The following is a 26321-nucleotide window of genomic DNA, read 5'->3' as shown; positions in this document are numbered from 1 at the left end:
TGTCAGCTTATAATTTGAAAATACCCACGTGCCCATATGCATGTGGGTATTTTAAGACAGAACAGATGCTTGCAGTTTACTTAATTAAAAATGCCCATATGCATGCAGTTTAAGACAGAACACAAAAGATGCTTGATTAGCATTCGCACGTACCAACCCCGGCATGCATGATGCTGCCTAGCTAGCTACTTTGGGCTACTATCGCTGCATATACTCCATAGCAAGTGTCTCTACTCTCTATAGTAACAATATATATACGAAGACGACGCATATACCTTTTGAGCATTTCACCACGGCTCACGGGCGTTCTGCTGATCCACCCTCTCGATGGCGAGCCCGAGGGTAGCTGGAGCATCTTCCGCCGTCCCGGCATGGCGGCGGCAGGCGCGCAGTTGCCTCCCTGCTGCGTCGTCGCCGTTCCTGGCAAACTCGTTTCGCTCACACCACCACCGAAGAAACCAGCCTCTTGGCCTCGCCTCCACCCACGCCGCCCAGCGTGATTTCACCGGAGCACACAGCTCGGAGTTCTTCTTTCGCCGCCATCATCGTCCTCCTCCTCTCTACTCATTGTGCGTGAGGAGCACTCAGACAATGAGCCATTCCTGTTCAGGTAAGAAACTCCCGCGCTTGCTTGTTTCCTTTTCTTCCTGTTTTTTAGAGGGAGGGAGAGGGAGTTGACATATACAAATAACTAGTCGATTCTAAAAGCAGTCCGATAAAGATATTTTTCATTTTAAACTTTTTACTTTATGGATCTCAATATTTATATCAGACGCTTCTCAGCATCGAGTTAGAGAAATAGTTATGTATCGATCAGCCAGAGAATAGCATAACCAGTTTTCAAATTAAAACATGAGAAGACTTACTTAGAAATGTGGAATAAGGGAGTATCTTTGATTGGACCATGCGGTCCAGCTCTGGGCACCCCTCCTCTCAAGGCATGCATGTGCATAGTTGTTTGAAAGGTGCCTGGTAATTTATGTATTTCCCCACAAAACAGTTCTATGAAGGGATAAGTATATTTTTCGACCCTTAACTATTCCGATAATTTAGAAATAGTCCTTCAACTCTAAAACCGATAAATTTAGTCCCTCAATTGTTGAAACCGGATATTTCTCGTCCCTCAAAGTGCTTTGGATGGTTTTGTGCTGACATGGCATGGTTTTGACCGTTGACCTCGTCTTCCTCCTCTCTTTTTTTTAGAACGAAGGCTCAAGAAGAGCCCGACTTTAAATTAACAAAGCCATCAACCGGCCAGGGATTACACAAGGCCACCGATACAACCAACCGGAAACAGAAAAGAAAACAAACTGCAGGTACACGATGATGCCGAAGCAGTTTACAAGCACCAAAGACTACACGCCCTATAGAAGTAAATAGAATAAGCACTAGCTTGTAGTCGACGGAGTCCTCCAAGTGAACTATAATCAGTAGGACAAATAGAGGGGAACTTCAGGCGGAGCCATTGCCCAACGTCGATGAACCGAGCCCTCATCTACCCTGGAAGGTGCACATCGAAACCATGCCACTCCTCTCCAAATCCGGAGGGGACCCCTGCCCCTCGCCTTGGCTCGAAAGGCGCCGGACCGCCCGAAGATGAAATTGCCCTCCCTAGAGCAAGGAAAGGGCATGATTCTGGGCACCAAGGGTGATACTCAGCTCGACACGCTGCTGCACGAAGGGTACCAGATGAAAGTCCACACCGCAGCCCACTGATACAAGCACGAAGAGGAAAAACTGCACACGGGAGCTGTCACTGAACAAACAAACAGCAAGGAGAAAATGGAGCATCCATAACTGGAATCAGAATAACCCGCAGAATCAGCTTCGTGGCCTTGCAGCCGCATCTGGTTGCTGCCAACACAAAGGAGAGGATCCCTATCCCCTCCCTGCCCGAGGCAAAGACGTTGAGCAAGCAAGCACAGATCGGCCAACGACCATCGAGAGGACAACGGACCAACACTAATTCAGAGACAAAAGCACCATGCTCCAAATCCCTTGCCGAAGACGCAGCAACCCAGCCACCACCGCCCAGCACCACAACACTCTCCCACCTTGCCCAAGCCGGCACCTTCAAGAAGGAGGCGGCGCACGCCGCGCCGTTGTCGACCTGTCTCAGCAAGACATGGGATTTCTCCTGGGCATGGAGCGGGAGGGAGAGGGCACGAACCTCGACGGCGCCTCCGAGGAGGGGAACGGCACCGGCCGGTGTCGCCGCCGTCGTGGCTAGAGCACCCCAGCCAAGGATTTCTCCCGGTTCGGTCCGCACCTCCAGGCAGCCCGACAACGGATCCGGCGGCCAGAGGCCACCGACGACCAGATCCGGCGGGGCAAAGTGCTGCGTGGGGGAGGGAGACTGCCTTCAGATCCAGCCGCGAGCGAGGAGGGCGCAACACCCACTGCGGCCGGCGACAGCTCCCGCCGTCCCTCGCCACCCTCGCGGCCGAGGAAACGGAGGGGCACCACCTGCGACGCCGCTTGCAGAAGAGACAACGCCGCCTCGCCACCAGAGGCCGCCGCCTCGGCGTCCGGAGCCCTCCGGGCGGGAGCAGCAGATCCTCGCCGCTGCCGTCCTTGACGACCCCGCGAACGGCGCCGGAGGTCTCCTCGGGCGGCGGCGAGGGGGGAAGGGGGAGGCGGGAGGAAAGGTTCGGCGGCTAGGGTTGGTCGCCACCCGAGTCGCCCCAAGCGGAGCGACGCGGGGGCCGGGGGGTCCGTTCTTTCTACTCTATTTTGTCCGAGTTGTCTTCCTCCTCTCCCCCCCCCCCCCCCCCCCCCCCCCCCCCCCCCCCCCCCCCCCCCCCCCCCCCCCCCCCCCCCCCCCCCCCCCCCCACCCCCCCGTAGCACCTCGCCACGGCCCACGTGTGTCTGCTCCGGCCGCGGCCTCGCCTCTATGGAGCTATGCTCCTCCGCCTCGCCCATCTTGCACAAACGTAGTTAGCTCCGATTGATACAGCAAGACGCACACGTTTAGAGCAGCAATCAACTTGAACGATCCACCAGTGCGAAGCTAGCTAAGCTAATTGATTTACCACCGGCCAGAATCGCACCACTCCCACGCACGCAGCCAACCGGCCGGAAACACAGCACGCACACACGAAGGCTGGCTATGAATGCCAAAGGCTCGTCTACAGACTGATTGTCAGCACCGCGACGGCATTCGACGGTCCCGCGAGCCACGCAGACGTGCTCAGCCTGCTGCTGCTGCACACGCCGGAGCGCGAGGTGGCATGCACAATGGCGTCCGGCATGTGTTCGCCGTGGATGTGCCGACACTGGCTTCCAGGGCGTGGCCACCGTGCCACTTCAACGAGAGACAGGGAAGGACGAGATGACGATGATGAAGGAAGCTGCGCATTCGGTCTTCCAGGGCGTGGCCTCACCCTTCTTCTTTCTCCTCGTCTTCCTTTTTTCCTATCTAGTGGGCATTCTGTCGAACAGTTGCTGTGCGCCAACGTCGAGCTCCGCCCCGTGGCCTGCTGCACTCCCGGTGCATGACACAAACGCACTTGCCGGAGGTGGAGGAGCTCAGGGCTTGCACGGACTCCGCGGTGGCGGCATAGGCCATCCAACCCGGGACGAGCACGCCGTCCACCAGGCCAGCGCTCCGGTTGCCGTACTCATGTTGTGCGTCCTCAATGACGACGTCCGCTGTTCCACCGCAGCCCCCGTCGTTCTCCGTGTCAGAGTCGCTCAGGCGAGCAGCCTCTTGTCCCAGTCCATGCCTCTCTCAGCGAAGGCGATGGAGAAGTGCACGTGCATCCCACCACACGAAGCACACGGAGGTGGCGGCCGGAGCAGACGCGGGCAGTGAAGTGCTCCGATGGGCATAGAATGAGAGGGGAAAGACCAAGCTGAGGTGGACAATGAGGTGGCGAGGTCAATGGTCAAAAATATGCCATGTCAGCACAAAACCACCCGAAGCAACTCAAGGAACGAAAAATATCCGGTTTTAAAAATTAAAGGACGAGATTTTGCTGGTATTAGAGTTAAGGAATCATTTCAAACTTTAAAAAAATTAAGAGACGAAAAATATACTTTTCCCTTTGAAAATACCCATATGCATGCAGTTTATTTGAAAAATACCCATTGTAGTTGTCAACTTAATTTGAAAATACCCATATGCATGCAGTTTATTTAAAAATGCCCATATGCATGCAGTTTAAAACAGAACACAAGATGCTTTCTGGCGTTCAGCTGAGCGACCCTCTCGATGGCGAGCCCGAGAGTAGCCGGGGCATCTTCCGCCGTCCTGGCACGGCAGCCGCACGCGTCTAGTTGCCTCCCTGCTGGGCTATCGCCGTTGCTGGCAAACTCGCTTCGCTCACACCACCACCGAAGAAACCAGCCTCTTGGCCTTGCCTCCGCCCCCGCAGCCCAGCATGATTTCATCGGAGCACACCGCCCCGAGTTCTTCTCTCACCACCGTCATCGTTCTCCTCCCTGTTCATTGTGCGTGAGGAGCACGTACTCAGGCGATGAGCCATTCGTTCAGGTAAGAAACTCCCGCTTACTTGTTTCCTTGTCTTCCTGTTTTTAGCGGGAGGGATCTTAGTTGATTCTAACAGCGGTCCGATGGGGATCTTTTCCATTTAAAACCTTTTATTTTATGGATCCCAGTAATTATATCAGATCTTTCTCAGCATTAAGTTAGAGAAATACAGTACTACTCCCTCCGTCCCATAATGTAATACGTTTTTCAACACTAATGTGGACCGAGGGAGTAGTTATTTATCGATCAACCAGAGGATAACATAACAAGTTTTCAAAATAAAACATGACAAGAATTACTTACAAATGTGGAATAAGGGAGTAGTATCTTTGATTGAACCATGTGGTCCAGCCCCACCCCTCATTGCTGCTGAATACCTGGATCTCCTCTCAAGACATGCATGTGCACAGTTATTTGACAGGTGTTGGTAATTTACGTTAAAAAAAAATTGCGGACGTATAAAAGTATTTTTTAAGTATAAATGTTTTTTTGTCAGTATACACAGTTCTATAATTGATGAAACCGAACTATGTGGTGTGCTCGGGAGCGTATGCTCTCTTTTCAATGGCAGGTTATGCTTCAAGCTAAAGTCAGTAAATAATTATTTTCCACCGATCCATTTACAAGCTATGAAAATATCACGATTCATTTACAAGCTGTGAAAAAAACAAGTATTTTATATATGTGAGATACTGTTATTCTATAGCTCCCCACTTTATCCCACTCATACCTCCAATCGATGAATTTTTTCCCACAAAAATTTATTGGCACATGACTCATTCTAATATCAATTCCCATCAGGTTTTCCTGAAATTTCACACTTTTCAACTCAGTTTTTGATTTCCCTGAAATTAAAGAGAACCATTGCTTCACAGTACCCCAAGCAAGAGAAATAGGGATTTTTGCGGGTCCACCATGCGCAGGAGTTATGCTAGGGGCGACCGCATCAGCTAGAGTAAAATGTACAAAACCACCACAATTGTAGCCTGATTAGTTGTTTGCCACCACTCTACGATTTCTCACGGAAAACATGCTCTTTTTTTTGGCCGAAAACACCTAATTGACCATGTAATATAACTCTCCTTTCTACAAACAGCTGGGAGGAGTTTGGTAGGACGAAATGCGAGCCTTCAAAACAAGGTATGAACATCACTGTTTCAGTTAAATGCTGAGGTTTGAGATTGCCCCCTGATTTTACTGTCTAAAGAATACCCACGATCAATTCCTGCATACTAGGAGCGGGAGGCTAGAATAAAGAAGCAGCTCAAGAATCCTGAACTGCCACCATCTCCATACGACACGGCATGGGTTGCTATGGTGCCCTTGCGGGGTTATCCGAGGGCTCCACACTTCCCTCAGTGTGTCAAATGGATATTGCAAAACCAACAGGACGATGGTTCTTGGGGTATCGGCGAATTCGACTCATCAACACACAAGTTTATTCTCTTATCCACATTGGCTTGTGTTATTGCACTCAAGAAATGGAATGTTGGCCCGGAGCACATAAAGAGAGGTTGGGAAAAGGACTCGTTTACCTGTTGGTGTTGTGTTGTTTCAATGTCTTCTACTTGGTCAATCTGAAAGCTCTAGTTGAGATAAAAATATGTGTACTGACATGACTATGTTTTCCTTTTTGCGAGATAGGACTACATTTTGTTGGAAGAAAATTATCATTCTCTATAGATGAGAAGATTGCTGCTCCTATAGGTTTCAATATTACTTTTCCTGGTATGATTAGCCTAGCCATTGGAATGGGCTTGGAATTTCCTGTTAGGCAAACTAATATTGATGGGATTCTTAGCATCCAGCAGATTGAACTGAAAAGGTTCGTCAAATGATAATTTTGGCACGAAATTTTTGTATATGCATACCCTTCCCATTTGTACTTCTGGCTCACTCATATTCAGCTAGTAAAGTGAATGGGGAAATTTATTTGCTAATTGTTTCTTATCTCTTTCTTGTTATGAAGATGATGTTGATTTTTGAAGTTTTCTTTCGGAAGAACCGTGATTTGAAGTGGAAAATGGGCATAATATTATTCATCTTGTCTTTTTCCTACCATTGAAATTAAATAGCATTCAGTTACATGTGAGTAACATTTTGGAAAAAATGTATTTGATACAGATTTGCAGGGGATAAATCTGATGGGAGAGAAGCATACATGGCTTATGCTGCTGAAGGGTTAGGAAACCTGGTGGACTGGAATGAAGTTATGAAATTCCAGAGGAAGAACGGATCATTGTTCAACTCTCCTTCCACTACTGCTGCTGCAGTAATCTACTCTTATGATGAAAAAGCCCTCGGATACCTAAATTTTCTCGTTAGCAAATTTGGTAGCGCAGGTGGGACTGTGTACTATTTACTGTGAGGACTATGTAAGATTTGGACTATTGTTGAATACCTTATCAAATTAGTCTTTTGCAGTACCAACAGTGTTCCCAAGAAATATATCTTGTCAGCTTTCAATGGTGGATTCCCTTGAGAAGATTGGAATATCTCATCATTTTTCTAGTGAGATAAAAAGTATCCTGGACATGACGCACAGGTAATGACCATGAGTAAAGATTTGGTACGCATCTTCAATTAGTAGCTTGTAAACTTGACTATATCTAGCTTGCAGTTTATGGCTACAGAGAGATGAAGAAATCTTGTTGGATGTAGCAACATGCGCAATGGCGTTTCGTATTTTACGGATGAATGGATATGATGTTTCTTCAGGTGCTTCCTTAGGCTGAAATCCTCTGTGTTGCTAATTTTATCTTTGGCCTTAAACTAATGACAAGGTTCAATTTGACACAGATGAGTTATCCCATGTTGCTGAAGCCTCCACTTTCAATAATTCACTTCAAGGATATCTAGATGATACAAAATCTTTGTTGGAACTATACAAGGCTTCAAGAGTTAGTGTATCAAAAAAAGAATTGATCCTAGATAACATAGGCTACTGGTCAGGCAGCCTATTATTGGAGAAGTTGTGTTCGGATAGGGTTCATAGAGAGCCAATGTTTGAGGAGGTGCTTCCATGAAAAAAAAATATTCAGAAAATTATTGATCCTAAATTTGAGGGTTCAGTTTACATTAATCATATGCTTCCGTAATTTCAGGTGGAGTATGCCCTTAATTTTCCCTTTTATGCCACAATGGAACGGCTAGACCATAGGAGGAACATCGAACATTTCAATGTTATGGGTTCTCAGATGCTGAAGACAACAACATACTTGTAAGATTCTTAATTTCCAAAAGAATTTATTCATCTAATCATATTAATATAAATTATATCCAGCAACCTCAGATATGTTGTTGGATCAGGCCATGTCATGTCAGCAAAGACCACCTTGCTTTGGCTGTTGAAGATTTCACCTTTTCTCAGATTATTTACCAGGATGAACTCTTGCATCTTGAAAGGTAACCTCCATGTTTACTCTTTCATCTTATTAACTTTCTTTCATAAACAATCTGCGCAATTTTTTGCCACAGTTGGGTGAAAGAGAACAGGCTAGACCAGCTACAATTTGCACGACAGGTGGTGACATATTGTTATCTCTGTCCTTCCGCTACCATATTCCCTCCAGGACTATCTGATGCTCGGATTTCTTGGGCCAAAAGTTCTATACTCGCAACTATTTCTGATGACTTCTTCGATGTTGCGGGATCAAGAGAAGAGTTAGAAAACCTTGTAGCCTTAGTTGAGAAGTACAGTTCCTCAATTTGATCTCTTTTTCCGCTTCTTGTCAAGTATTTTTTGGGGGCACTTGCTAACATATTATATGCCCTGCTTTTCTTTCCTAATGGTTGTCTTAGGTGGGACAAGCACCAAGAACTTCAGTTTTACTCTGAGAGAGTAAAAATATTATTTTGTGCTATATATACTACAGTAAATCAGCTTGGAGAAATGGCTTCTGCAGTACAAAACCGTGATGTTAGCAAACACTTGATAGAACTGGTGAGTTTTGTGCATGACCACGTAATGTTGAGTTGCACTTTATTGAGTATTGCATGTTGAAATTCATCCTTTTTAAGATAATGAGTTCAGCTTCGTCTGCAGTGGGTAGATGCATTGAGGTCTATGATGACTGAAGCAGAATGGATGTGGAGCCAATATTTGCCAACAATGGATGAGTACATGACAAGTGCAAATGTCTCCTACATATTGGGGCCTATTGTGCTCCCGTCATTGTACTTCGTTGGGCAAGAGCTTTCGGAGTCAGTTGTCAAAGATCAAGAGTACAATGAGTTATTCATGTTAATGAGCACTTGTGGCCGTTTCCTGAATGACACCCAAGGCTTTGAGGTATTTGCACCATTTATGAAAAACACACATGATGATTTGTCATATCTGCATAGAATATAATTGGTTACATATTTATATTATCATTACACAAATATTTCTCTTTCTGATATATACAAGTAAATGGCGAGTTTACACTAGTAGAAAACGGAGCTTTATTACCGGTACGTAAGGGCCTTTAGTACCGGTTCTGCAACTGGCACTAAAGGGTGGAGACTAAAGCCCCCTAGTCCCGGTTCAACACGAACCGCGACTAAAGGCCCACCATGTGGCGCGAGCCCGCGCCGTGGTATGGGGGACCTTTAGTCGCAGTTGTTAACACCAACTGGTACTAAAGGTTTTTATTTTTGATTTTTTTGGATTTTTTGGAAAAAAATTGATTTTTTCTATTTTCAATTTCCGACGATTTAGTATCTAATCACCCCTCATAACTGCTCAAGTGTGGATCACTCATTCCAAACCGTCTAACTTCCCGACTAGTCACCCATCCTCTCACTACTCCAGCCTGAGCACGCTTAACTTCCGAGTTCTATTCCCCCTAATTTCCAAGTCTGCACTTGTTGTCTTCCTGACAATAGTAAGTTGTCAATCCTATTAACCCTCAGGAGTTTAGCTTGAGCATTAGGTCACACGTTTCACCGTTTGAGTTTGAAACTATTATTCTAAAAAACAATAATGATTTAGTAACACTAATATTTCTTGAATAAGTAGTTTGACCATAGTTTGACCAGATTTGACCAAAATTCAAAAAACTGAAATAATTATTTAGTAACACTAATATTCTTGAATAATTATTTAGTAACAATAATATTTCATTAATAAGTAGTTTGACCATAGTTTGACCAGCCAAAATTCAAAGAAAACTGAAATTTGAGCATAACTTTTTTTCCTTTTAGAATTTGAGGATTCTAAAAATTTGCAAACAGGCCTTCATCTTGTCAAAATCGGATGCGGATTTTCGTGCTTAACATTTTGATATATTATACGTTTTTATCAACATCGTATAGAAAAGATATGGTCGTTTTACTTTTTCATCACAATTTTTTGCAAAACATGTCCAAATTTAAGTTTTTAAATTTTCCTAACTAGTAGATGTAATAACATAACTACATCTCGAAGGATTTTCATTTTTGAAGTTTTTATCATTTTCTTTTGTCTTTTCAAAACTTAAATGACGATACACGCGCGCGGGGGGTGGGGGGTGAGTTTGAAAATTGCCCTATAGTGCTGGTTTGTGTCTCCAACTGGGACTACAGGTGAAGACCCCTTTAGTGCCGGTTTGTGACACAAACCGAGACTGTAAGTTAGACCTTTAGTCCTAGTTTGTGTCACAAACCGGTACTAAAGGGGCTCGTGGGGCCCCGGCTTGACGCCAGCCTGCCACCACCCTTTAGTACCGGTTCGTGGCACGAACCGGTAGTAAAGGTTTAACACGAACCTGCACTAATGCATAGCCGTTCGAACCGACACTAATGGTCACATTAGTGCCGGTTCAGTTACAAACTGGGACTGATGTGCTTCACATTAGGCCCTTTTTCTACTTGTGTTAGTAGTTCCACTACCATATTTAACTCTAGTGGGAAATAAGTTCTCACAAAAAATGGTTTTTTCGATAATGGCATTTTCATCAAACGTTATATCAAGTAGATACAACAACAATGAGCGAATACCTGGCTGATACAAGATGCACACAGCCAACAAGTCCGAGAAAAAGTAGAAAACATAGTTTTACAGAAATATGGTTGACATCTAATATATGTAAAATGGTGTCTGCTTTTTAAATGATTGCCCTGAGAGGCTATATGTTACATTTCACATTAACTGATCAAAAAAGATATCTACACACAGCTTATCTTGGTGGATTCTGATTAAAACGTTACAGATTAATCAAACGTGTTTTACATTTTTCAAGGAAACACCTCTTTCAGGTTGTTACCTAAGTTCTATTATAGATAGAACTTTAGTGACATATATGTATTTTTTTACCCAAAAACTATATAAGAGGCCCTTATAGAGGCTTATGCTCGCAAGCTCAAATGCTCCCTCATGAACAGTAGAAAAGTAGAAAAAGTCAAAAAAAATCTGAATCTTTTTAGCAACAAACATTGATGAATTGTCTAGATACTTACATTTCGTATTTAGGAAAGTTTTTTCTTCACAAAAAAATTGCACATATTTAGACAATTCGTCAATGTTTGTTGTCCAGATTTCAGAGTTTTTTACTACTTTTTGTTTTTACTGTTCACCACAGGTGCTTTGAGCTCGCGAGCAGAAGAACACTTTCGACCGTGATAGTATCTATTTTATTAAGTAAGGGGGAAGTAGAGAGAGGGGATAGACATCCATAATCTACTTAAACATATGAATTATGATATCTAGTCACACAAACTTTATGGAAAGTTTGGCTAGGTATTTGTATCCTATTGGGAAAAAATATCAATAAATAGTAATACTGATTGCTGCAATATTGTTTGAACTCTAAACTCTTAAGATTTGCTTGGAGATTCTGACAATCTTTTTGACCTACTCCTGCAGAGGGAGGGGAGCCAAGGAAAAGTGAATAGTGTTTCGCTACTTATTCTTCAAAGTGGTGGTTCTATGTCCACAGAAGCAGCTAAAAAGGCAATAGAGGAATCTATAGCCTCGTGTCGAAGAGACTTGCTGAGGTTGGTTCTTAGGGAAGACAGTGTTGTTCCTAGGCCATGCAAGGAGCTGTTCTGGAAGATGTGCAAGATAAATCACTTGTTCTACTCTCAGATTGATGGGTTTAGCTCGCCAACAGCAATGGTCGGTGCAGTGAATGCGGTTATCTATGAGCCTCTCAAACTCCAAACCAGCAATCCATCATCAGATGTTAAAGTAGAAGATTAGGATTTTTGGAAGCATCATGCGCTTTTCGTGGAAAAAGGTGGTGTTGCCGAAGGAACTAATATTGCTTATTTTTAAAAGGTGTCAATGTGAAGCCTAATGATGAAGGAATATTGGTCTCTTTATTTTTCATTCTCTTTAAAAAGTGTGAGTGATAAGCTCTGCTATATCAGTTTCTTGGCTATTTAGTTTGAGCTTTCATAAGCATTTCCTGTATGTTGTCATTTCTATATGAAGCAGAGACAGTAGTACAGAACTTTTCATATTGTAACCATGCTGACGTAAAGTTTGATCAAAGGTAGGTTTAAGGTCGAAGTATACATCATGCCTACTTTATTTTATAGGGCTGACTCGACTTGTCCCCTAGAAATCTAAACACTTGTGTCTAACATCCAATCAAGACAAACAAACTGCTAGAATATAATCCTAATTCCATTAATCAAACTCAAACTCTTGAATCTTGATGATACCTTTTTAATCAAACAAAGACCGCAAGATACACAAGTGGGCAAACCATACAGATTCAAATATAATAGACATAATAGTTAAACAAAAAGGTACTGTATCAAGATAGAACTTCAATAGATCAACCTACCATTGACATGATTTGAATAGTAGGGTAACTATTTTATCTAGATATGAGGCAGAAACATCACTGATTTTGGCTTCAGATGAATCAAAAAACCATCCAGTTCCTTTGCCGTATGAAAATATGAGGATCATTAAGACCAACACGTCATAATGTTTTTAAAGAAATATAGAGGAATTATTCCTGTGACGCCCGGGTAATCAAGCTACAGTAACCCTCTGGTAATGATGCCACGTCACCTCGATTATTGTTGATAATCTCGTGTTAGCTCGGAACCGAACCAAATTCAAATTTGGATTAAAGTCAAAACAATTAAAGTTTTCAAAAGTCAAAACTAAATTGTCCCTAATGTGTCTAATAATCCATAATAAATGCTGGTGAAGAAATCATCTCTTAATAAAATACTTAAATGCACTAAATAAACTAAAACAGTAGCAAAAATGATTATTTAAATGCTTTAAAATGATAAACAATTACAAACTAATATATTTAGGTGCCAAGTTAATTGTGGCAGTGGTATAATTCCTATTACCAATTTAAGGATCATTTTTGTACTTCACAAAACTAAATTACAATGAGGAATAAAATAAAACAGAAAAGAAAATAAATAAAAGAAAAGGAAATACAAAACAAAAATAAAATAAGACAGACCACCCCCCCCCCCCCCCCCCGTACTGGGCCAAGCGGCCCAGCCGCTAACCAGGCCAGGCCCAGGCCGCCCCCCCACTCCCCCATAACCCCCTGGGCGACCGAACCCTAGCCCACGTCCCCACTCTCCCCCACTCCCCGCTCTCCCTCCCCGATCCAGATCGGGATCGGGGGCGCTCGACCTCGCGCCTCGCCCGCTCGCCGGTGCTTTTCGCCGCGCCGGCCGCGTCGGCCATCGACCTGGACCTCACCGGACGCCTCCTCATCTCCTCCCCGACGGCCTCCTCCTCGCCACGACGCCGACGCCGCGTCGCCGCCGCCCGGGACCCCGCCGCAGGAGCCACCTCACCGGAACGCACCCTCGTCTCTCCCCCGAGCAGCCGCCTCGAGCCTCGCCGCTTGTTCCCCTGCAACGTGGGGTGAGGAAACCCCCTCCTCATCTCTCTCTCCCCTCTCTGACCCCGCGCCCGTGGCGTCCTCGCCGGCGCTGACTGCGCCCTGCATCCGCCGACGCCCAGCCATGCCGCCCCCGCGACCTGCCCCGCTCCGCTCGCGGCCCCCTCGATGGCGCCGCCCGCTGCACCCCCTGGCCGCGCGCTCCTGCTCCCCACCGCCCGCAGCCACGCTCGCCGTTGGCCTCTGCCTCCGGAGCTCGCCCCGCACGGCCTCGCTCGCCTGCTGCCGCGCCCGGGGCCCATCCCCGCTCGCTACCGCCGCCGCCTCCCACTGCTTGCTGCCATGCCCGCGCCTACGCCGCTGGCCACGCCGGCTCGCCTGCCGACGCCTGCAGCTCCAGGCGCCGCCGCCGCCGACCTCGCCGTGGCCGAGGCCGCCCCTCCAGCCGCTGCCGTGGCCCGTGGCAGCGCCCCTGGAGGCCTCGGGCGCCCGTACCTGTTTAGCCGCGCCCGCTAAACCCGCCTGGGCCACTGGCCATTGGGCCCACGCACCTGTGAAATTAAATAAAAAGAAGACTTTTAAAAAAGAAAATATAATTAATTAACTATCCTATTAATTAAACTTAATTAACTTAATCTGCTAATTAAACTACCTAATCGGTAATTAGTTAGATGATGTATGACAGGAGGACCCCACCCCCTGTTGACCAGTCAAATGTTGACTGGTCAATTGGGACCCCTGGCCCACCCGTCAGCCAGTGGGTACAGTTCTGTGTACCCTATGCTGGGTGCATATAGCATTTTTACATTTATTTCCGAATTATTAATAATTTCAGAATATTGCTAAAACTTTAGAAAATCATATAAAAAAATCCGTAGCTCGGATGGAAAAACTTTGTACATGAAAGTTGCTCAGAACGACGAGACGAATTTGAATACGCAGCCCGTTTATCCGCCACGCATCCCTAGCATAGCGAACACGCAACTTTCCCCCTCTGTTTCGTCTGTCCGAAAACGCGAAACACCGGGGATACTTTCCCGGATGTTTCCCCCCTTCACCGGTATCACCTCATACCGCGATAGGGCACCCCTAGCACCGATACTTGTCATGTCATGCATCTTCATGCATTTGTTTGCATTATATTTATTGTTTCTTCCCCCTCTTCTCTCGCTAGACACCGAGACCGACGCCGCTGCTACCCAGTACGACTACGGAGTTGACGACCACTCTCTCTTGCCAGAGCAACCAGGCAAGCCCCCCCCCCCTTGATCACCAGATATCGCCTACTCTCCCCTATACTGCTTGCATTAGAGTAGTGTAACATGTTACTGCTTTCGTTATTCCTATCCTGATGCATAGCCTGTCCTTGCTACTACTGTTGATACCTTACCTGCAATCCCACTTGCTTAGTATAGGATGCTAGATTATCATCAGTGGCCCTACATCCTTGTCCGTCTGCCATGCTATACTATCGGGCCGTGATCACTCGGGAGTTGATCACGGGTATATACTATATAATTTATATATGATACATGTGGTGACTAAAGACGGGTCGGCTTGAGGAGCACCCGCGAGTGGATCTTTGAGGCGGAGCGACAGGGCAGGTTCCGACCACCTAGGAGAGAGGTGGGCCTGGCCCTGGTCGGCGTTCGCGGATACTTAACACGCTTAACGAGATCTGGGTATTTGATCTGAGTTTGGCCATTTGGTCTATACGCACTAACCATCTACGCGGGAGTAGTTATGGGTATCCCGGCGTCGTGGTATCAGCCGAAGCCTTCTTGACGTCAGCGACGGAGCGGCGCGCGCTGGATTGGACTGGAACGCCACTAGGCTAGGTCTGCTTCCGGCCGCCCACGCAACGTGCAGGTGTGCTAAGGGCGATGGGCCCAGACCCCTGTGCGCATAGGTTTAGACCGGCGTGCTGACCTCTCTGTTGTGCCTAGGTGGGGCTGCGACGTGTTGATCTCCCGAGGCCGGGCATGACCCAGGAAAGTGTGTCCGGCCAAATGGGATCGAGCGTGTTGGGGTATGTGGTGCACCCCTGCAGGGAAGTTAATCTATTCGAATAGCCGTGATCTTCGGTAACAGGACGACTTGGAGTTTTACCTTGACCTTATGACAACTATAACCGGATACTTAATAAAACACACCCTTCCAAGTGCCAGATACAACCGGTGATCGCTCTCTCACAGGGCGACGAGGGGAGGATCATCGGTTAGGATTATGCTATGCGATGCTACTTGGAGGACTTCAGTCTACTCTCTTCTACATGTTGCAAGACGGAGGCTGCCAGAAGCGTAGTCTTCGAAAGGATTAGTTATCCCCCTCTTATTCTGGCATTCTGCAGTTCAGTCCACATATGATACCCTTACTCCATTTGATACCCATGCATATGTAGTATAGCTCCTTGCTTGCGAGTACTTTGGATGAGTACTCACGGTTGCTTTCTCCCTCTTTTCCCCCTATCCCTTCTACCTGGTTGTCGCAACCAGATGTTGGAGCCCAGGAGCCAGACGCCACCTTCGACGACGACTCCTACTACACCGGAGGTGCCTACTACTACGTGATGCCCACTGACGACGACCAGGAGTAGTTTAGGAGGATCCCAGGCAGGAGGCCTGCGCCTCTTTCGATCTGTATCCCAGTTTGTGCTAGCCTTCTTAAGGCAAACTTGTTTAACTTATGTCTGTACTCAGATATTGTTGCTTCCGCTGACTCGTCTATGATCGAGCTCTTGTATTCGAGCCCTCGAGGCCCCTGGCTTGTAATATGATGCTTGTATGACTTATTTTATTTGTAGAGTTGTGTTGTGATATCTTCCCGTGAGTCCCTGATCTTGATCGTACACGTTTGCGTGTATGATTAGTGTACGGTTGAATCGGGGGCGTCACAATTCCCCTCGTCATAAAACATGTTCAATCGCAACACGGAAGGAGCAAAGCCTAAGTTTTCCATAAAAAAGTTGGTTTCTTAGGAACTTGGTCTAAGTTTGTACATAAGATTATAGCAGTGAAGATTTACCAAAACAATCTGCTTCACAATCTTTTTTCGGTCAAGAGCAAACAACTGTGTGTCCCATAGCAAAAAATTGCTTTTCGGATGGTACAAAGCTACACCATCAGTAACACACTATATAAATAATTTTGTGAGTTAGCTAGACATGCCCAAAGATGCAATAGAAATTCGGAAAACTACAACATTGTAGTTGTCTAGAACTTTTCCAAAAGCCTTATGTATCATCTGTCACATCAATTTTCTACAAGTTACAGATAACACGGAGATATCGATGAAAATGTGAACCATCGAATCAAAGCCGATGGATGAAGTGGCGCCAAGCTTCTGGCGCTCTCTATGACAAGAGGATGCCACAAAAAGCTAAAAGGCAGGTTCTATAGGACGGCGATTCAACCTGCAATTTTGTATGATGCCGAGTGTTGGCCAACTAAAAGGCGACATGTTCAACAGTTTGGTGTAGCAGAGATGTGCATGCTGAGAGTTGAGGTAGCTCCGATTAAAGAGAAGCTTGTCCAGCATTGTCTGAGATGGTTTGGGCATATTCAACGCAGGCCTCCAGAAGCTCCGGTGCATAGCGGACGACTAAAGCGTGTTCATAATGTCAAGAGAGGTCGGGGTAGACCAAACTTGACATGGGAGGAGTCTGTAAAGAGAGATCTAAAGGACTGGAGTATCACCAAAGAACTAGCCATGGACAAGGGTGCATGGAAGCTAGCTATCCATGTGCCAGAACCATGAGTTGGTTCTGAGATTATATGGATTTCGGGTCTAGCCTATCCAACTTGTTTGGGACTAAAAGCTTTGTTGTTGTTACACAGAACACGGAGATAGTTGAGTTGCCAGGGGACTACAAAAGTTACAGATCTAGGTAGTTCAAGATTTGAAGTTACATGGGGCCTCCACAATTTACTAATAGGTAAAGCTCTTCGAATTGGTGGTTTACAAGGGCACTCTAATTTACTGGTAATATATCTAGAGTTGTTTGGCAAACCGTAGCATGTGAGGGATCATATACTTTGGAAGTTGGATAACTAACACACCTCATCCAAGGAATAGATGGACGCAATACCTCATAAGTGCATGCCCATCGAGCAGAGAGATATCATCAACAATGGCAACAACTGGCCAGAAATAAAACACAATTCAGTGAATCATCCCATGAAGTGAAATAACATGTTCTTCATCCATGTAAGGTAAAACAAAGACATGGATCATAGCAGATTACCAGTAGTGTAGTAGCTACGGGGAATTGAACGAGAAAGGAAGATAATCCAATCGCGGTTTCTTCAAACTATCCTTGCGGGCTCTGACTACATGCCCGTGATCCCGAGTTCCGCAACTACAATCACAACATGGAGCTTTTAACAATATAATATATGTCAGAGAAACAAGATTGCAACATCGTCCCAAATGAATGTTGACAAAGAAATTAGGTGTACAAACAAACTTATATCATGAGGGTCCCTATTACATCACATCACACGTCAACGATAGGCGCCCATAACTGTTTTAAAATTGATAAACACAACAACGAATGAATAAAACTAGAATTCAAGTTGCACTGACGAACAAATAATAGCTCATGGTGTGGTAACCATGGGGTGAAACAAACACCGCTAGGTCCTACAACCAGTCTTAGCACTTTTTAGGCCAGTTGGTAGTCCAGGGAATTAGTGCATCCTTTTTTTACATTTTTAGATGAAGCTTTAGGTCATCTTCTGCTCAGTTAGTCAAAACAAGATATGATTTCACATCCTTCGTAAATACTTAAGATTCCTACAAAGAAAAGATTCACATGTCTAAGTTTTCTCTTTTGGAAAGAGGGCACCTTTTTCTAAATCACCTCCTTTGCAAAGAGGGAACAGAAAGGAACTTCTCAATTATTTTTTACCTCACAATCATTCCAAAAAATGTACTATTTTGACTCCGCAACAGACATGATCAATTAAGCTTCAAATACCTTGGAAAGTCATCCCTCGAGGGATATCTTTGGGAGAAGCAGTGAGTTTACTTGGGGCAAACTATGCAGAAACGATAATAACTCATATAAAAAAATTGGGCAATGCCTCTTCCTGCCAAAGCATGCACATGTTAGTCAACTGAAGAAAATGCAAAATACGAAGGCATGGTTAATACAGAGCCGGCGACACAAAGCCTCTGTTCTAATGTTGGCGAGTTTTAATTTCAGGTATAATCACTTGTTATTTGAGGATGAGATAGATAGCAGAATGATGGAGACTAAGTAACTCTTTGACTGGGCATTAAAGCAAAGAAGTGCTGAGGTTTGTGTCGGTGTCAAAACCGGCCGATCTCGGGTAGGGGGTCCCGAACTGTGCGTCTGAGGGTCAAAGGTAACAGGAGGCAGGGGACACGATGTTTACCCAGGTTCGGGCCCTCTTGATGGAGGTAATACCTTACTTCCTGCTTGATTGACTTTGAGGAGTCTAGGGGTTACAAGAGTTGATCTACCTTGAGATCATAATGGCCAAACCCTAGATGTCTAGCCTATCTGATTATGATTGCCCCTGCAGACTAAACCCTCTGGTTTATATAGACACCGGAGGGGCCTATGGTTATACAGAGTCGGTTTACAGAGAAAGGAATCTTCATATTCGAACGTCAAGCTTGCCATCCACGCAAAGGAGAGTCCCATCCAGACACGGGGGGAAGCCTTCTATCTTGTATATTCACGGCCCACCAATCCGGCCCACGTCACACAGCCCGGACGCCCGGGGACCCCCTAATACAGGACTCCCTCAGTAGCCCCTGAACCACACTTCAATGATGATGTGCCCGGCGCGTAGATTGTCTTCGGCATTGCAAGGCGGGTTCCTCCTCTGAACACTCCAAAGTAGTTGATCAAAAGAACTATATCCGGCTCTATAATCTTTGTATCTGCACCTCCATGGGTTCATAATGTACATCGTCGGGCAGGTAATCGGCAATATTGCTATAATCGGGCACCATCCTCGGATCATTAGCGACGTTGTCGCTAGGCACCTTGAGCGGGGGGCACGATTGCTTCGCTTGTTCGCCGAGCTGGGCAATTTGTTTCCCAGCTCGTCGTTCTTTCAGCCTTTGATCACTAACAGTACTTCCCGACCGCTCCGCTTCGGCAAATTCCTTTCCAATAATGCGCTCATAGTTTCCTTTCGGCGGAGACTTGGGTGGTTTTGTCAGGGCAGCCAGAGTGCGCTTCGCTTTCACCGGATCTACCTTCTCCTCCGGAGGTGGATGTCTCTTTGCTTTCAACCCTTGAAACTAGTCATCCACTTCGGTTCGCGCGATCTCGGCGTTCTCCTCCGGGGTCCTCTCGTATGGTAACTTCTCTGGAGTCTTCAGAGAAGGACCAAATCTGTATTTCCTCCCGCCTCTGGCTGTACTGCTAGACGCCGGCAGAGCAGACGGAGTGGTTGTCTTCTTTACTTGCTTACGAGGCGGAGGAGAAGGACTACGACGCGCCGGAGCAGCCGGAACGGCGGCAGGTCTCTTCCGCCCTTGCTGACGAGGCGGAGAAGGAGGAGGCTGGCTGCTCGGGCGCGTCGGCGCAGGCAGAGAAGGAGGCGGAGTGCCGCCACGCGCTGGAGAAGGAGCCGGTCGAGTGCCCTGATCATCACTCGCCGGAGGAGGAGGCGGTGGAGGAGGCTGAGTGCCCTGACTCGCCGGAGGAGGAGGCGGTGGAGGAGGCAGAGTGCCCTGACTTGCCGGAGGAGGAGGAGGCAGAGGCGTCCAGTTCGGAAGGTTGATGAGCTCCTTCCGCCATAGGCATGGAGTCTTCAGAGCAGACCCCAGCCTAGTCTCCCCTTCACCGGTAGGGTGGTCAAGCTGGAGGTCCTCAAATCCCTCCGTTATTTCATCCACCATCACCCTAGCATATCCTTCTGGAATCGGCCGGCAGTGAAAAGTTGCGCCGGGTTCAGTAGGATAAATAGAGCCAACAGCCGCCTTGACCTTCAAATTCATCCATTGCGTCATAAGGTGGCAATTTTGAGACTCCGTGATAGCATCCAGGGGATAGCTGGCAGGAACCGTCAAGGCATGCTCCGGCTGAAGCAGCTCGGTGGAAGCCATGCTGCTTCTCCGCTGAGATGGCGGGGTAGCTTCGGGGGAAGCTTCGGCAGTACATTTGCTGCGATTTGCTTCTCGTTCCTCTATCGCTTGTACCCTTGCTTGCAGCGCCTGCATTTGGTTCTGCTGCACTTTTTTCCTCCTCTCATGGGATTTGTAACCGCCTGCATCCGGAAACCCAACCTTCCACGAAATGGAGCCTGGCGTGCCTCGTGTCCGTCCAGGGTGCTCAAGATTCCCGAGGGCCATTGTGAGCTCGTCGTTCTCTCTGTCTGGAAAGAACGTCCCTTGCTGCGCTGCTTCGATATACTGCTGAAGCTTCCTGACTGGTATGTCCATTTGATCGTTCGTCCAAATGCACTTCCCTGTGACAGGGTCCAAGGTTCCGCCAGCCCCGAAGAACCAAGTCCGGCAACGGTCTGCCCAGTTAATTGTCTCTGGTTCGATCCCTTTATCAACTAGATCATTCTTGGTCTTGGCCCACTTAGGCCGGGCTACGAGGTAGCCACCTGACCCCGTGCGATGGTGATGCTTCTTCTTCGCAGCATTTTGCTTGTTTGTCGCCGACATCTTCTTACTCTTTTCCGATGTCTTGTGGGCCACAAATGCGGGCCAGTGATCTCTGATCTTCTCATATCTGCCCTTGAATTCTAGTGTCTCATTATTTTCGACAAACTTATTCAGATCTTTCTTCCACCTCCTGAATAGTTCTGCCATCCTCTTAAGAGCAAAAGACTTGATTAATTGCTCTTTAACTGGCTTCTCTGGATTATCCTCTGGCGGTAGGGTGAAATTTGACTTCAGCTCAGTCCAAAGATCATTTTTCTGCATATCATTGACATAAGACACCTCAGGGTCTTTTGTAGACGGCTTAAACCATTGCTGGATGCTGATCGGGATCTTGTCCCTAACCAAAACCCCGCACTGAGCAACAAATGCACTCTTTGTCCGGAGGGGTTCAATCAGTTGGCCGTCGGGCGCGATTGCTATGATCTCAAACTTTTTATCTGAGCTCAACTTTTTCTTCGGGCCTCGTCTCTTTACCGAAGTTGTGCTCGATCCGGAGGGCTAGAAAAAAGAACAAAGACTTAATTAATATGTGTACATACCAAAACAATGAATGCATCAATTAGCTAGTCAGCAGAAGCTTAACTAATATATATACCTGGCCGGACTCGGTTCGGTCACCGGAGACGTCATCACGGTCTCCTTCTTGCACCGGCATTGGGTCACCGGTGCCGTCCTCACGGTCTCCTTCTTGCACCGGCATTAGGTCACCGGAGCCATCATAATCATAGCCAGCTGCTTCCAGACCATCGGTGTCGTTGAGAAACAACGAGCAGACGGCATCACTTCCTCGTGCGATTATGTCCCCCAACAACTCTTCTTGTACTTCGTCTCGGGCGATATCCATAGTTTCTACAAATATTGACAACATGGCAATTATTATTCAAACATGACAGATGGATATATTAGTGGCAAACGTAGAACTAATATTAATTAGTAGCCTCGACGCTGCTTCTCTAGGGTTTGGGGTGGCCTCGACAACGCTTCAAGGATAAAAAAAGAAGAGGAAGAAGAAAAAAAGAGGAGAAGAAAGAATAGAGGACTTCTCCTCTATTCTTTCTTCTCCTCTTTTTTTTCTTATTCCTCTTATTTTTTTTATCCTCTTCTTCCTCTCATGTTCGACGACCCTCGACCCCTCGGCGACCCTAGACCCCTCGAACCCTCGACGACCCTGGAACCCTTGACCCCTAGACGACCCTGGAACCCTCGACCCTCGATCCCTAGACCCTATAGAACCCTCAAACCCTCGACCTTGAAACCCTCGACCCTTGACCCCTTAACGACCCTCGACCCTCTACCCTAGTTCCCGACCCTCGACCCCTCGGCGATCCTCGACACCCTCGTTCCCGATAAAAATTAAGAAGAAGAAGAAGAAGAAGAAGAAGAAGAAGAAGAAGAAGAAGAAGAAAGAGGAGAAGAAGAAAGGAATAGCTAGAGGAGAAGATCAAAGAAAAAAAAGAAGAAAAAAAGAGGAGAAGAAGAAAGGAATAGTGGAGAAGAAGAGAAAATAGAATATTCTATTTTCTCTTCCTCTCCACTATTCCTTTCTTCTTCTCCTCTTCTTTTCCTTCTTTTTTCTTCTTCTTATTTATTTCTCCTCTTCTTTTCCTCTCCTCTTCTTCTTTCTTTCCTCTTCTTATTTTCTTCTTTCCTATCCTTCTTTTTCTAAAATTGTAACTTTTGCATATATAAAACTTTTCTAAAATTGTAACTTTCTATATATGAACAAAAAACTTTCTATGAACAAAAAAACATTTTTAACATATATATTTAGCAAATTCTAGCCACATACATCACATACACATATACATCACATATGAACAAAAAAACTAATAAAAAACATATTGCAACATATGAACAAAAACATATAGCCACATACATACACATACATTATATATATATACATGAAAAAAATTAAACTAATAAAAAAAGTGGTGGCGCCGGCGGGGCAGAGGGGCATGGCGGCAGCGGTGGCGCCGGCGGGGCAGGGCAGGGCAGGGGCGCGGGAGTGAGGCAAGGCAGGGGCGCGAGGCAGGTGCTCACAGAGGGGTGGCGGAGCACGGCGGGCGGCGTCGGGGCGCGGGGACGACGGTGAGGTGGCGTTCGAGGGCGGCGGCGACGGCAAAGTTGAGCAGCCTGACGGCGTCGGAGGCGGCGACGACGGTGAGGTGGACCAGCCTGACGGCGTCGGAGGCGGCGGCGACGACGAGGTGGAGCAGCCTGACGGCTCGGCGGCGACGGCGACGAGGCAGAGCAGCGAGCGTCGGGCGGAGAAGAAAGGGATGGATTTTGGAGAAACTGCTAAGTGCTGCTTATATAGCAAAGCCTTTAGTCCCGGTTAGTGGCACAAACCGGGACGAATGCCCCCCTTTAGTCCCGGTTGGTGCCACCAATCGGGACCAAAGGCCAATTTTCAGCAGCCCAAAGGGCGGGAAGCGACGGCCTTTGGTCCCGGTTGGTGCCACCAACCGGGACCAAAGGCCTTGTGCTGCCTCGCGCCCAAATGTTTAGTCCCACCTCGCTAGTTGAGAGGGAGCCGCACCTGTTTATAAGGTGCGGTACGCCTTCCCTCTCGAGCTCCTCTCTAAAGCAGGCTTTCGGGCCTAACCGTGCAATGTGTGCCTGTGGGCCTACTGGGCCTCCCGCGGGCCTGAATCCTAGCCCATGGTAGGGTTTCTAGTCGTATTCAGGCCATGGGTGCCTAGTAGGTGGCACTTTTTTTGTTTTTTTTTGTTTTTTTGTTTCTATTTACAACAAAATACTTATTGTTGCTATATTTAATTTTTTTTTCAGTTTTTTTGTTTTGTTTTCTGCATTATTTATTTTCTTTTGTTTTTTGCTTTTATTTTTAATTCTTTTTGCTTTTAGTTTTAGAAAAATTATAAACTTTCTGTTAGTGCCATTAGTTTTCAAATTTGAAAACACTTTTTTTGTTTTTTTTTGTTTTCTTTGTTGCTTTATTTATTTTATTTTGTTTCTACTTACAACAAAATACCTATTGTTGCTATTTTTATTTTTTTCCAGTTTTTTGTTTTGTTTTCTGTATTATGTATTTTCTTTTGTTTTTTGCTTTATTTTTTAACTCTTTTTGCTTTTAGGTCAGCAAAATTATAAACTTTCTGTTGCTTTATTTATTTTATTTTGTTTTTACTTACAACAAAATACTTATTGTTGCTATTTTTTCCAGTTTTTTTGTTTTGTTTTCTGCATTATTTATGTTCTTTTGTTTTTTGCTTTATTTTTTTATTCTTTTTGCTTTTAGTTTTAGAAAAATTATAAACTTTCTGTTAGTGCCATTAGTTTTCAAATTTGAAAACACTTTTTTAGTTTTTTTGTTTTCTTTGTTGCTTTATTTATTTTATTTTGTGATTAACTTTACTATAAAAATAGTTTTTTTCCTGTTTTTTTGATTTGTTTTTTGCATTATTTATTTTCTTTTGCTTTTTGCTTTAACTTTTAATTCTGTTTGCTTTTAGGTTAGCAAAATTATAAACTTTCTGTTAGTGCCATTAGTTTTAGAAAAATTATAAACTTTCTGTTAGTGGCATTAGTTTTCAAATTTGAATAGTTAAAATTTGAATTCTTTGAAAGTTGTTTGAATCACAAGTTTGTGATTAACTTACTAACAAAATGAGAATAGATGCGCTTATAGAGAAAATTCAACCTAAATTCCTAGTAAATTTCTATGAATTTCAGAGAAATTCACTATGAATTTAGGTTAAACTTTTCTCTATTAGGGCTTCTATTTTCACTTTGAGAGGAGCTCAACAAGGCAGAGAGGGAAGGGCTTATAAACCGGTGTGAGCCCCCTTCGGTTGGCGAGGTGGGACTAAACTCTGCCCACAACGAGGACCAACCCTTTAGTCCCGGTTTGTGGCATAAACCGGGACTAATGGTCATAGGCCAGGGGCGAGGAGAAAAATTATAAACTTTCTGTTAGTGCCATTAGTTTTAGAAAGTTGAAAGTTGAAAATTGGCATGGGCCAGGGACTAATGGTCATGGTATTACGAGGGCCGAACCATAATACATGAAAGCATTTCAAATGGACTCTGAAAAAGTTGAAAGTTGGCATGGTATCATAATTTCACCCACATAGCATGTGCATGTACAAAACGAACAATTTCACTTTTTCTTCGCTTGTGTCATTTGCTTATTGCGCCGTAACCATGGATAATCTTCATTGTTTATCAGGATGCTTGGGTCAGCCTTGACATTGAAGGAAGGAATTTCATGAAACTTTTCATAATCTTCAGACATGTCTGTCTTGCCGTCCACTCCCAGGATGTCCCTTTTTCCTGAAAGAACTATGTGGCGCTTTGGCTCATCGTATGATGTATTCGCTTCCTTATCTTTTCTTTTTCTCGTTTTGGTAGACATGTCCTTCACATAGATAACCTGTGCCACATCATTGGCTAGGACGAACGGTTCGTCAGTGTACCCAAGATTTTTCAGATCCACTGTTGTCATTCCGTACTGTGGGTCTACCTGTACCCCGCCGCCTAACAGATTGACCCATTTGCACTTAAACAAAGGGACCTTAAAATCAGGTCCGTAGTCAAGTTCCCATATGTCCACTATGTAATCATAATATGTGTCCTTTCCGCTCTCGGTTGCTGCATCAAAGCGGACACCGCTGTCTTGGGCGATCGTGTAAAATGTATTCTCATTTATCTCGTATCCTTTGTAAGTCAATACAGTCAAAGATGGTCCCCTGGACAACAAGTACAACTCATCACAAACAGTGTTGTCACCTCTGAGACGTGTTTCCAACCAATTGCTGAAAGTCCTGATGTGTTCACATGTAATCCAGTCGTCGCACTGCTCCGGGTGTTTGGAGCACAGACTGTTCTTGTGTTCATCGACATACGGGGTCACCAAGATAGAGTTCTGTAGAACTGTGTAGTGTGCTTGAGACCAAGAATATCCGTCCCTGCATATTATTGAGTCTCTTCCAAGAGTGCCTTTTCTAGTCAGTCTCCCCTCATACCGCGATTTAGGGAGACCTATCTTCTTAAGGCCAGGAATGAAGTCAACACAAAACCCGATAACATCCTCTGTCTTATGGCCCATGGAGATGCTTCCTTCTGGCCTAGCGCGGTTACGGACATATTTCTTTAGGACTCCCATGAAACTCTCAAAGGGGAACATATTGTGTAGAAATACGGGCCCCAGGATGACAATCTCGTCGACTAGATGAACTAGGACGTGCGTCATGATATTGAAGAAGGATGGTGGGAACACCAGCTCGAAACTGACAAGACATTGCGCCACATCACTCCTTAGCCTTGGTACGATTTCTGGATCGATCACCTTCTGAGAGATTGCATTGAGGAATGCACATAGCTTCACAATGGCTAATCGGACGTTTTTCGGTAGAAGCCCCCT

General features: G+C 45.7%; 1 protein-coding gene across 1 annotated transcript; it reads left to right on the top strand.

Annotated features, from left to right (window-relative positions):
- Positions 1–277: 277 nt before the first annotated feature.
- Positions 278–11952, top strand: LOC125534266 (ent-kaur-16-ene synthase, chloroplastic-like). Its single transcript, XM_048697528.1, has 14 exons — positions 278–610; positions 5590–5633; positions 5730–6006; positions 6138–6318; positions 6618–6835; positions 6918–7038; positions 7114–7211; positions 7293–7507; positions 7598–7713; positions 7803–7898; positions 7971–8186; positions 8295–8436; positions 8539–8784; positions 11317–11952. The coding sequence occupies exons 1-14, from the start codon at positions 328–330 to the stop codon at positions 11650–11652; spliced, it is 2589 nt and encodes an 862-aa protein (XP_048553485.1). The 5' UTR covers positions 278–327; the 3' UTR covers positions 11653–11952.
- The last annotated feature ends 14369 nt before the right edge of the window (positions 11953–26321 follow it).

Source organism: Triticum urartu, chromosome 2, assembly GCF_003073215.2.
Source record: "Triticum urartu cultivar G1812 chromosome 2, Tu2.1, whole genome shotgun sequence".
Classification (NCBI taxonomy): Eukaryota; Viridiplantae; Streptophyta; class Magnoliopsida; order Poales; family Poaceae; genus Triticum; species Triticum urartu.
The sequence above is the reverse complement of the archived record's forward strand: the minus strand, read 5'-3'. Positions and strand labels throughout refer to the sequence as shown.